We start from the raw sequence: 13453 nt of genomic DNA on the forward strand, positions 1-13453 counted from the left end.
AGATGCTGTGCTGCCCATTGTCCACCAGTGGCACCAGCATCAAATCACAGTGGTGACGCCTTGAGTTCTTGTATTTGGCCAGTTGGCTGTTATCAAAATCCTTGCTTCAGTTTAAATTCACATAGCTTCTTTAACACTTACAACAAAAGAAAAAAATGTGTTTTGTACAGCATATGAAGTTTATTTTCTATATTTTCCAAACCACCTATAAAAAGTCAGCCATCATTTACATTTGCATCTAAAATAAAGATCATCACTTACATTTGGAACAGAATGACTATATTTGAATCTTCTTTTTTGATCATGGAATCTAAGTCAGGAAGGACTGGCTCTGTGTGTTTTGAGGTTGAGCATAATCTTATTACAGAATATAGGAAGAGGAGAGACGGTGCTTTGAAATGTCTCAGTTAGATTTATGCCAAGCAGAACCCCCAGATAAGGATCTGGGTACAGTCCTTTAGCTAGCAAATGGTTCCAGGCCGCAAGGTGAGGGATGACACTAGGGAGGGAGGTCAGCTAATGAAAGGAGCTGCTGGTGGCAACTAGGTCTCCATCCTGCTGGAACCCTCTGAAGGATGTGCAGAACATGCTCAGAATTCCCACCGAGTGACATTGGTGCAGAAGCTGGAGTATTTACTTATCAATTACTTCCTCGCTAGCTGAGTTACAGGAAACTGTACATTCAAAAAGGAACAATCTGCAGTGACTTACTAGGAAGGGAGAAAGGATATGGACAGGACACTGACCACAACAGGTGCAAGAAGCATAGCTAGAAACTAACATAAACATTTGGAAGTGTACTGATTGTTTTAAATTCAATGGCAGACTGCTCTGAATCCGTGTGCACACACAGGTTATCATCACAAAATCATAATGCAGAACCATGTAAACCGAACGCCTGGTACATTTTTATTTCTTCTTGGATCTCAACTCATCACCCATCAGAAAGAGGACAGAGTTGGTTTTAACCTAACTAAGCCAATCGTCAGACATCTATGTAGATACACAAATTCCCTTAGGATTTCTAAATAGAGCCTGGATCCGGATTTATAATTCCTTGTATTCTACATATTAACATTCCTTGTCACTGTTGTAAAAGTTAAAGAAATTTGTTTTCAACATCTACTTGGTCTGACTATGATGGAGGTTCCATGGGACGCCTTAGAGCCACATGCCTACCTTTGCTTCCATGTGAGGCTGCTCTCTTTGTGCACGATCATGTGTCTCCTGACCTTTGTGAATATAATTTTTACACTTTCCTTACCAGCTTTTTTCTATTTGTCTAAATAGATTTTGCACATTGCCATTCTTCTGTAATATTTTGTCCTTAACACCCAATCATCACATGTATTGATAAATAAGCAGAGAGACGAAGCGGTAACTGCTCGCACAGTGCCTTGCTGTGGTGTGTGCTCAATCACCAGCTTTTTTCTATTTGTCTAAATAGATTTTGCACATTGTCATTCTTCTGTAATATTTTGTCCTTAACACCCAATCATCACATGTATTGATCAATAAGCAGAGAGACGAAGCGGTAACTGCTCGCACAGTGCCTTGCTGTGGTGTGTGCTCAATACTTAAAGAAACGGAACTAAGAGAAGGTGGCATTAGCAGAACCCAATCCCTGAACTTCAAGGCACAAAGTGTGTTTGCTAAGCACTTGCTTGTGTACATCATGACTTTTATTACCTTTAGAATTCCCAAACGTCTAACCATCTGGTGGGTCACAGAGGCCAAAACATAGAGGAATTGAAGATAAGTAGCAAATTTATATATTTGGGGGATGGATAGTGAAAGATGAGTAGATGATGGAGTAGTTCTTTCTATCAAAATTAGAAAAGATAATCATTAAAGTGCCGTTTACTTAAAACATAAATCCCCATTGTCTTCTTAAGTGAGTTCTGAGATTAAAGAGGGAACAGGCTTATGGAGAGACCAGGCCATCAACCAAATACATCAAACTCTCAATTTGTGCCTAAAAAGGACTTTTTTTTTAAAGGTTTAAAATGTGAACATCTATTTGTCATGTTTTAATAGTTTCTGGAAACCCTAGTTCCAAATGGCTCCATTTTTCTGGGGCCACTTTTTTCTTTAGTAAACAAAAATGTTACTTGGTTTCTTTACCCGTTGTGAACCCGACATTTTCCATCTTCCTGGAATTACTTCTCCTGCTCTGGCTCCATGCGGAGTTATCTCAAGAGTTGGGGCACTCTTTCTGCTCTTTCAACATTTTGATTAAGTCCAAAATTTGAACATACCTCCTCACCTTTATGCTAACATGATGCTGCTGTATTATTAGGTCATTAGATAAATTTGGTGAATAACTTAAGGGAATTCGAGCTCAGAATACAAATCAAGTCAAAATGTAATTTCAAATGGTTGTTTCTGTTCTTGATTCTCAACATGGGGAAAACCTGAATTTCCTTTTTCTTGAGTTCCTTTTTGTGTGAACATCACTAATCCAGAATTTGCCCAGTCCTGCTATTTATGACCAGTAAGGTTATTAATATAATTTTTAAATATAAGCACTATCTACCCAGGTCTCTAGCATAAGTAGCACCAACAATGACCAGAAGACTTAAAATTAGACTTTTCTTTGATGCCCTGGAAGAAATGCTCAGCATGCCATTCAGTCATTCAACAGATAACTGCAGAGCAAATGCTGCTTGCCAGGCACTCATCCAGAAGCTGAGGGAGAAAGGAAATGAACAAGCCTTCCCTATGCTTCCCTTCGTACCACTAGTCTCTGTAAGTCTAAGGAACCAGAGGATATATCTCCAATGTCCACAACAAAACCTAGTGGTATTCTCCCCCTCTGTTTAAAAAAAAAAAAAAATCTAAAAAACGTATGGATTGTCTATCCTTTCCCCGAAGAATGAGATATCTACAAAGTCTATTATTCTGATAATGGTATAACTATACCAGCTTTCTTTTCATTGAGGTTTATATAATTTATCTTTTTTTGAGGTATTTCTTCTTATTTCCCATATTTCTGTACTGTTATATTTAAGATGTGTTTCTTGTGAGTAGTTATAGAGTTACATTTTGTTTTTTTAAATCCAATCTGACAACATTCATCAATTAGAGTATTTAGTCCATTAATATTTAATGTAATTCCTAATACAATGTGCTAATAGCTGTGATTTTATAATTTTTTATTTGTCCCACTATTTTAAGTTCTCTTTCTCTCTTCTTTATTGATTTATTTTGGATTATTTAAGGATTTTCTTTCCCATTTTTATTCTATTAGCTTGCCAGTCATACATTTTTTCATTGTCTTTGTTGTTACTGTGGAAATTGCATCCATTCTTGATTTGTTGCTGTCTAATATAAATTGCTGTCATTGCTGCTTCCCAAACAATTCTAGGACCTGAGAACACTTTTCTCTCCACTTACCTAAATTTTACTTTTGTGTTAATGTTCCTGTGTGTGTCATTTCTGTTATATTTTATATCACACATTGTCCTCCATATTTTTTATAATCAATATTATATTTCCCCATATGTATTTATGGACATTTAATTTATTAAAAACTTTTAATTTGTTCATTTCATGTCTTCATTAAAATTGAAACATCAAGGGGAATTTAACAAAAAATAAAAAGAATTATTAAATGAAAATTATTTTCTTAATTTCTTAAGTACCAATAAAATTCTGTTTGCTATGTCAGTATGAGCACTCGTGACAAGTGGTGGCATCCCTACCCTCGACGTAACTACCTCTTTTAACCTGTATTGCTAGCAAGTTGATAATACTACTAATTAGACAGAGCTGTTGTTTTGATTCAATTGGTTTCTAGGAATAGAGCTCCTAGAAGAATAAGGCACATAGCAAGTGCTCCTCAGCCTTAGTTGCCCTCCTGTTTTCCCAGAGTGTCAGGCATTAGACCTTTGCACTGACCATTAGTACTACCAAAGGGCCTGGCATTTCGTGGGCAGAAATGGATGTTTTCTGAATTGGGGAATAAATGAATGAATGAATGAATGAACAAATGATCAACACTCAGTTATGCCAGTTCATGGAGACATGCTTCCTACCATGTACTGAGGTCCCCGTGTAGGCACACACTGGGTCTCCTGTCAACTTTGCATTTGTCTTTTCCTGGAGCAGGCCAGAGGTGGGCTGGGCTGAGGGTCATACAGTCTTCATCAAGCTGCACTCCTGGCCCTCCCTTGGCTCCCTCGGTGGAAATTCCCCAAAGCCCCCAACCTGATGTGCACCAGGAGTGGACCCAGGAGAATGGTCCCCTGTTCCTGTGCACCTGGAAGCAAAGCCTGGCTTCCCCTCCACTCCTGCTCCCTCACTAGTTTGTTCAGAAGAAGAAGAAAAGAAAAGAAAAAAGAGAAAATGTGGGAGAAAAAAAAGATGTTTTACTGGACAAATCCTTGCTCATTGACACTGAATACCAGGTGCTAAACTTCACAATACCTAAAGAATATGATGTTTTCTACAAGAGACTAACATTTAAAATTACTCTAGAATGAACATAAACTTTCAAAGATTGCCCTTCTGTGATACTTTTTCTTAAAGAAACATTGTGTATTTTCCTTGAGGAGGATAAAAAAAGTCACTGTAACCTAAATTAAGTATATATTAAAAGAAGTGAAATATTGCATGCTGATCTTTGTTGTTACTGGGTTTACTAAATTTAGAGATTAAAAAAAAATACATGAAAAGCTCATATGCTAATAATTTCTTTGTGGTCTACCTGTAGTTTCTTATAGATGACATTTTACAGAAGCTGATATTTATGACTCTTTTTATAATAGTTCAGAATCATTAAAGGGGTTGGGTGTTCACCACAGAGAAAATTAAATATTTGAAAATATTTGACTATCTTATTTAGGAAGTGTGGAAGATTAGTTGACTTCTAAAGTGCAATAAAGATTGTATTTTATCTCTCAAATGAACAAGCAGGTGAAAATGAGTGTTTTCTTTCTTAGACTGACCACTGGTTTCTGGGCTTTTAATATTATTTCTGCCTCACCACTTTAAAATTAAAAGAGATAAATAATATCCTCAGGGAAATAACTTTGCCTCCCTTTATTCTCTATGCTGAAGAACACATACTTAGAACTCAATAAATAACATAATAACCTTAGAAAATTTGATTTTTTTTCAATATATATTTCTAGAATCTGTATTTTAAGTTGTCAGATATAGTCCCCAAATTGTTCCCACTACAAAGCAATGATGATTGCAAATATTCCTCGGAGGTCCCCTTAGTTATCTGAAGCATCTTTGTTCTCTCTTCCCCCTTGTTTTAGGAGCGGCTTCTGCTGTCCTTGCTGCCGGCTCACATTGCCATGGAAATGAAAGCAGAGATCATCCAGAGGCTGCAAGGCCCCAAAGCAGGCCAGATGGAAAACACAAACAACTTTCACAATCTGTATGTCAAACGACACACCAACGTGAGGTACGCTGCTCTGTCTGAGATCCTCAGCAAGTCTGGGGGTCGTTTGCCCAGCCAGGGACATTTTTCACTGGGAGCCCACGTCTCTCCTTTGTAACTGCAAGTCCTTTGCAAGTAGATAGTTACCATCACACTCACCCTTCTGCTGACTCTCGGGGCCTTCACATTAAGATAAGAAAATATCTTACCCAGTAAAGAGAATTGAGTTGTCCTTCATAGCCCTCCTTTCCATGGCTGACCATCAGTCACAGAAGGGATGAGCTGGACAGTGGAGTCCTTATTTTGGGAACTCCATGGAACCCAGGACAGTTGATACTGCAGTAGGATTGGAGGAAGGGTCTGTGGGCTCTCTAGGCACAAGCACTGAAGCTTCATGGTGGGTTTTGCAGGGGCAGTGCCTCTGTGAAGCTAGGGTGTTCCAGGGAAGTTGGAGGTTCCACTGTCCATCAGTAATGGTGGGCTTCTGGGGTATAACCAACGAGCGATCAAGGTCACAGGGGACTCCTGTGCATCAACTAATTCGTAGTGAAAGTTACTGCTTTTCCAGTAACTTTCCAAGACTGGCGTAGTCATATCTACTTCCCAGGGAGCCATTCCGGGAATCACATACCTAGAAAACTAACATGACATTTTCATGGGGGTGTAGCCAGGAAGGAGAATGGTGTGGGGCCTTTGTCACCCCTGAGCTCTAGAGAGGAACCATGAGGGGTCCTCACTTCAGGCTGGAGTGTGGGCTTCCTTCCATAGCCCCCATCTCTCCACCACTGTAGAGTGGTTCATCCAGACCATGGTGTTCTGTCCATCAGCAATTTCCGTGTCTCACCTGTTCCTGCTACCACTTCTTTTGGGAGTTTGTTCTTTCATCCATTAGTTATATTGATGTTTGTTTCCTGTTCTAACTGGGTTCTCTTGTAAGTAGCCTGTGCATGTATCTGGCCTCATTTGTTAGGTTTTGATGATATTAGTTTAGCTGTCAAAGAGGGTACTTGTTCAACAGTTCAGTAACCACTAGCACAACAACCAAACTGTTTAGCATCTGCTGGAACCAACATCTGACCTGTTTGCTCCGAGCTCAGACTTTCCACAGCATGCCACTGCTTCCTGGCCCAGCTGCTTCAGGTTCAGGTTTTTTTGAAGCTCATTAATTAGAAACAAGCTTAGGAACAACAAAATATCCTGAATATACAAAGCAACCCTGAGCAATAAATAAATAAATAAATAAATAAATAAAGCCAAGGGCATAACACTACCTGACTTCAAATTATACTACAAAGCTATAGTAACCAAAACAGCATGGTACTGGCATAAAAATAGACACTCAGAGCAGTGGAACAGAATAGAGAACCCAGAAATCAACCCACAGAGTTATAGCTAATTGATATTTGACAAAGGCAACAAAAACATACATAGGAGAAAAGACTTATCTTCAATAAGTGGGGCTGGGAAAACTGAACATCCATATGTAGAAGAATGAAACTCTAGTTTCACTTCTCACCATATATCAAAATCAACTGAAAATGGATTAGACTTAAGTATAAGACCTGAAACTGTAAAACTACTAAGGAGAAATATAGGAAAAACACTTCAAGAGCTAGGACTGGGCACAGACTTCATGAATGAGTGCCTCAAAGCACAAAGCAATGAAAGAAAAAATAAATAAATGGTACTATATCAAACTAAGAAGCTTCTACACAGCAAAGGAAACATTCAACAAAGTGAAATGACAATCTACAGAGTGGGAGAAATATTTGCAAACTATACATCCAACAAGAGATTAATATCCAGAAAATACAAGGAACTCAAGCTATTATACAGTAAAAAAACCAAATAATCCAATTAAAAAATGGGGAGAGGAGCTGAATAGACATTTTTCTTAAAAAGACATACCAGGGCCGGCCCGGTGGCGCACTGGATAGTGTGCCGCTTGGGAAGCGTGGCGGCGCTCCCGCCCGAGGGTTCGGATCCCACATACAGACCGGTTCCCGCTCACTGGCTGAGCGAGGCGCGGGAGCAACACCGAGGGTTGCAATCCCGTTGCCGGTCCCCGGTCCGGTATGGGGGCAACACTGAGGGTTGCGATCCATTGCCAGACACGGAAAAAAGACAAAAAAAAAAAAAAAAAGACATACCAATGGCAAACAAGCACTTTAAAAAATGCTCAACATCACTATTCATCAGGGAAATGCAAGTTAAAACCACATTGACATATCACGTCACACTAGTTAGACTGGCTATAATCAAAAAGACAGAGAATAACAAATGCTGGCAAGGATGTGGAGAGAAAGGGACGCTCCTACACTGTTGGTGGGACTGTAAATTAGTACAACCACTATGGAAAACAGTATGGAGGTTTCTCAAACAACTACAGATAGACGTACCATACGATCCAGGAAACACACTTCTGGGTATATACCTAAAGGAATGGAAATCATCATGTTGAAGGGGTACCTGCACTCCCATGTTTATCATAGATCTATTAACAATAGCCAAGATATGGAACCAACCTAAATGTCCATCAATGGATGACTAGATAAGGAAAATGTGGTGTATATATATATATATATATATATACACACACCATGGAATACTACTCCGTCATAAAAAAGAATTAAATTCTGCCATTTGCAGCAACATGGATGAGCTTGGAGAAATTTATGTTGAGTGAAATAAGCCAGGCACAGAGGGAAAATTGCCACATGTCCTCACTCATAAGTGGGAGCTAAGATGGAAAGAAGGAAGGAAGGAAAGACCACAGTGGTGTGTTGGACTTGCAGAGGGAGAGAATATACATAGTGTTGTGGAGTGGGGTGAAGGAAGGGAGGTGGGGGTGGGGGGGAGATTAGGGATTAGTTGGGTGGGGAACATGGGGAATAATTGCAGTTTGAGGTAACAGGCATGCTGATAGTATTGTTCTGGCCAACACATCTTGGGCACAAGTGGCAATGGTCAGCTTTGTACCCCATGAATATGCATAACCAATAAAATTTTTAAAAAAAGAAGCAAACTTGACTGCTGCTTAAATATATTTCTAGGGCAAATCTTATTTGACTTCAGATTTTAGAAAAAGCATATAAAGCTACTGATATACATAGCCTGAGCATACACAGATATAAATGTACAAGAAACTCATATCGGGAAGGAGATAGAAAAAAACGATTACAGTTAAGTAGAAACTAAGGAAGCACCATTGGATAAATGATAGAAAAAAACTAAATATATTTAAAGAAAGTTCACACATATTAAGGAGTAAAATTATTTAAAACACTGGTTTGCCTGTAGGTTTGCGAGCATTGTGCCTATAAAATTACATTCATGGTACCTGATGAGGTACACTATACTAGTGATTGCTCTTCCCAACCTTAACCGCCTGCAATGCCCCTTCCATCTCAGCACATATTTTTAAGTTATTTATTGGGTATTCAAAACCTGTAAAGATAAATGCAGCTGTATCTAAATGAGGTCACAGGATATATTTACGTAGCTGGGTTACAGTGCAGGAACAAATAGATCTGTAAAAATGACTGAAGATACCAACAACCTTGGGGAGTTAATGAAGGGTCCTCATGCTGTCTACATTAGCTATCAATTTTTGTGTGACAGATTACCCCAGAGCTTAGTGGCTTAAAACATCAATAACCATTATCTCACAGTGTCTGTGGGTCAGGATTTTGAAAGCAGTTTAGCCAGGTGGTTCCGGCTTAGACTCTGCCAGGAGTCTGCAGGCCATATGTCAGCAAGGGCTGCTGAAGGGTCTGCCTGTGAGATGGCTCCTCACACGTTGGCAGGTTTGCTCTGGCTCTTGACTGCAGGCCTCAGTTCTTCACCAGTGGGCTCTCAACGGGAGGCTCACTTCTTCCCACAACATGGCAGCTCACTTTCCTTGGAGCAGGGAATCCAAGAGAGAGACAGGTAGAAGCCACAGTGTCTTCCATGACCTAGCCTTGGAAGGTCATTTCTGCTATATCCTATTGGTTACACAGGTTAAGACATACAGGGGCATGAATACTGGGAGGTCAGGGTCATGGCGCCATCTTGGAGGCTAGGATCACAGAGCCATCTAGGAGGCTGACTACCATGCTACAGAAGGCAAGGGATTTGGGGAAACCACCCCGACTGCCTCCGTTTTCCTCACAGATTGTCTAGAATATGTTACTAGTATTTAAATTTTAATTCTTAAAATATATTTGGGATCCAAAGGAACTTAAATACCTAAAGCTTAAATGGCATGGTGTACAAATTCTTTTAAAAGAAGTATGAAAATGTATTTTCTTTTCATCCTGGAACAGGACAGGTTTAAGCAAAGAAGCTGACTGGATGCACGGGTAGTGCCCGGTCAATACCTGGGGGTTTGGGGGGTTTTAGAAAAGAAGTATCATGTCTGTAGACAGTACCAAAAAAATCAGTTGCTAACTATTGGTTCTGCTTTGAACATTCATCAACAAAATGTTTATTCTCTGTTAATAATACTTATTGGCTCTTTGCTATCTAAAGAAAATAATAATAATAATAATAATAATAATAATAATAATAATAATAATAATAATAATACATCATTGTAAAGGCAGCAAATACCAGTTGCCTCCTGAATCTTCATCATCTTTCTCTGAATTTTTCCCACTACTTTCAAAATATTTACAAACCCATCATATTTTTTAAAACAAACAAAAATAAATAAAATTAAAACAAATACACTTCCCTTAATTTCATGCCATCATCCAACTGTGGAATTACCTCTCTCTGTTTCGTAGCCCAAATTCTAGAAATATTTCTCCACACTCTCTGACTAATCTTCCTCATTTTCTCCCCTTCCTCAAATTTCCGCCCTCTGGCTTTAACCCCCACCATGCCACAGAGCCCGTTCTTGCTAAGCTCGCCAGCCTGCCTTGTCCCCACATCTGTGCGTGACTTCTGCATCCTCTTCTCACCGACCACGCCGGTGCTCTTGGCCTCATTAGTATCGCCCTCCGGCTTGAGGAATTCTCCCATCACCTGGTCTCCATGACATTTTATTCCCTTTCTTTCTTCCCACAGCCGCCTTTGTTGTTTTCTCTTCTAAGTCTGATTCTCCTGTAAATGAGAGTGGTTTTAGGGTCCCCTGTAGCTCCCCTCGGCTCTCTGCTGCCCTCCCTCTGGACTTTAATTCCCAACGACATGACTCTTAAGACACAGAACTCAACCCCGGCTTTCCAAATTCGTCTACTTCATGGGTACCTAAGACACCATCTTCAAGGCCATCACAGCCAGAGCTGAACTAGTTATCTTCCCCCGCAAGCTTGTTCTGATTTGTACGGACCTAGGTTTCTGAACCCCATTACTCAGACAGAAACAGGGTCTTCATTTTTGATGCCCTCCTCTCCTAGACCTCCAAGCCTTCTGACGTCCAATTAGTAACAACGTCTGGTTCATTCTCCTCTTATCTCCTTCGTATGTCCACTTCTCTCTGTTTCCCACCATTGTGGACCTTCCACAGGGCTCTTTGGGATTCCTGGAGTCTGGCTCTGACTGACCTGCCTGCTTCCAGGTTGCCACAGAAGGAGTGACATTTCTGAAGTGGCAGCCTGGTCAGACTTGGTCGGGTTCCTTTCCTATGTGGTCCCACAGTGCACTGTGCTTCCTCTACCATAACTCTGCACATTGCCTGCTTACTTTCTGAATCTCTCTGCTGCCAAATAACCTCCGGACCAGCTTAAGATATCTACAGCCAGCCTATCTTAGAGCTTCTTTGCTCACTGTAAGTTTTGGCCCCAGGAAGCACTGTGGACGTTGTGGACAGGAAGGCAGTCAAGCTAACCCACCCACCCATGCTGCCTCCCAGTACTGCTTTGGATCAGCCACTCTTTCTCCGAGTGAGCTGTTAATCCTTCCTCTTGGACCATGGCTCAGCATCTGTGATAGCTGCCTCTGCAGGGAGCTTGGGAGAAAGAGAAATGGCATCATCTGAACAGAATGGACCCCGTAGCAGCACAGCAGCCCTGATTTTCCGGGACCCATCACAGATCTCCTTTGTCCATCAGGAGAGGAGAAAGTCTTTCTCCCAAGAGTGTGGCCAACAGCAGAGATCCTGCCCTGTTCCGGCTGGGACCCAACTGACTGGTGCCATGTTATGATGGGTTGTTTCAATCATTGTGGTAAAATACACAGAACATAAAATTTACAATTTTAATCATTTTTAAGTATACAGTTCAGTTGGATTACATATATTTACATTGATCTACAACCATCACTACTATCCATCTCCAGGACTTTTTCTCCATCTCACACTGAAGCTTCCTACCCATTAACAGCAGCTCCACACCTGCCCTTACCCCCAGTCCCTGGAAACCACGAGTCTTTCTGTCTCAATGGTTTGACTACAATGGTTTGGCTCCTCATGTAGGTAGAATCATATAGTATTTGTCTTTTTGTGCCTGGCTTATTTCACTGAGCATAATGTCTTCAAGTGTTGTAGCACATGTTAGAACTTCACTTCTTTTAAAGGCTGACTAATATTCCATTGTATGTATACACCACCTTGCATTTATCTATTCATCTGTCAATGGTTTGTTTCTATCTTTTGGCTGTTGTAAATGATGCAGCTATGAACATTTGTGTACAAGTATCTGTTCTAGTCCCTGATTTCAGTTCTTTTGGGTATATGCCCAGAAGTGGAATTGCTCAATCATTTGTATTCTACATTTAATTTTTTGAGAAAGTGCCATGCCGTTTTCCATAATGGCTGCAGCGGCAGTACCATCTTACACTCCCACCAGCAGCACCTGAGAGTTCCAATTTGTCCACATCCTCACCAACACCTGTTTTTTTGTTTGTTTGGCTTTTTATATATAATAACCATCCTAATGGCTATGAAATGGTAATTATTTTGTTTCATGGAAAATCTTTTTTTTTTTTCCTTTTTGTCTTTTTTACTGACCGGTAACGGGATCGCAACCCTCGGTGTTGCACCTGCACCGCGCTCAGTCTGTATGTGGGATCCGAACCCTCGGCGGGAGCGCCGCCGCACTCCCAACCAACGCACTTCTCCAGTGCGCCACCGGGCCGGCCCGAAAATCTTAAACCATATCATAGTCACTGTCTGAATCTCAACGCACCAGCAGGAATTTAGTCTTCTTTATAAGGGCTTTATACAAATCAGAAACATATTATTGTGTAGGAAACATGGTAATGCACACACTGGTGCTGTATTTCCCCATTCTAAACACGTGCAAAGTTCTACGGAATCTCACAGGTATCTCCACTTATCTGCACATCTCACGAAGGGAACTGCACTGTCATTTAGTGTGAGTGACTTTCCTGGACTCCTTACCACCTAATCCACTCCTACCATGCTCTCTCTGTTGTTTTCCTTTATGGCTTTTATTATAATTTATAATTGGACATTTGTTGGTGTCCTTATTTGTTTAATCCATCGTCCCAACTGAATTCTAAGCTTTAGGATGATACTCTGTGTCTGCTTCCTCCTGGCATGTAGTATGTACCAGAAGCATTCGCTGAATAGTCTTTTTTTTAAAAAAGAAGGTGATTATTTCATTTTTTTCTTTGAACCAATATAAACAGGAATTGGCTTTTATTATTTTGCTGCTTCTACTTCTGGGATTTTTATGCTAAAAATTCATGTAACAATTCAAGGAGAAGCATACTCATTCGATCATCAGAATTAGGATAGTTAATGAAATGTTGGCATGAGGGGGAGGAGCTGGCCTGGAGGGGGAGAAGGATGACAGGGAAGAATGTTCTAGAAGGGAGAGAGTGCAGGGCATGACTTTTTCTTCTCCAAATAATTCCTCCTCTCAACTACAAAAATGTACACCAAACAAATGTTTAAATGGGCAAATTCAACAAAATGTTTATGTAGTCCCTATCCAGGAAAATGATATCTTTCTCAGGAAAATATAAGTAAAGTTTAAAAAAAGTTATACTCTTTTAATGGAAAAGTTATCATTTCTTTCTCAACAAATATAAACTTGAAAATCCTGCGTCCCCTCCTCCTGTGTTCCCGCAGTATCTTGTATGCTGACATTGTTGGGTTCACCCGGCTGGCAA

The 13453-nt window shown here is 40.3% G+C and overlaps 1 protein-coding gene across 1 annotated transcript in view; it reads left to right on the forward strand.

Annotated features, from left to right (window-relative positions):
* Window positions 1-468: 468 nt before the first annotated feature.
* Window positions 469-13453, forward strand: part of LOC103610220 (adenylate cyclase type 2-like) — a gene marked incomplete at its 3' end in the record, with an annotated part of 27782 nt that continues 14797 nt past the window's right edge. Inside the window, exons 1-2 of the mRNA XM_008594426.1 lie at window positions 469-486; window positions 5268-5416. Of these exons, the coding sequence (XP_008592648.1) occupies window positions 469-486; window positions 5268-5416 (167 nt within the window). The remainder of the gene's footprint in view (window positions 487-5267; window positions 5417-13453) is intronic.

The sequence above is a fragment of the Galeopterus variegatus genome, unplaced genomic scaffold (genome assembly GCF_000696425.1).
Source record: "Galeopterus variegatus unplaced genomic scaffold, G_variegatus-3.0.2 Scaffold10774, whole genome shotgun sequence".
Lineage (NCBI taxonomy): Eukaryota > Metazoa > Chordata > Mammalia > Dermoptera > Cynocephalidae > Galeopterus > Galeopterus variegatus.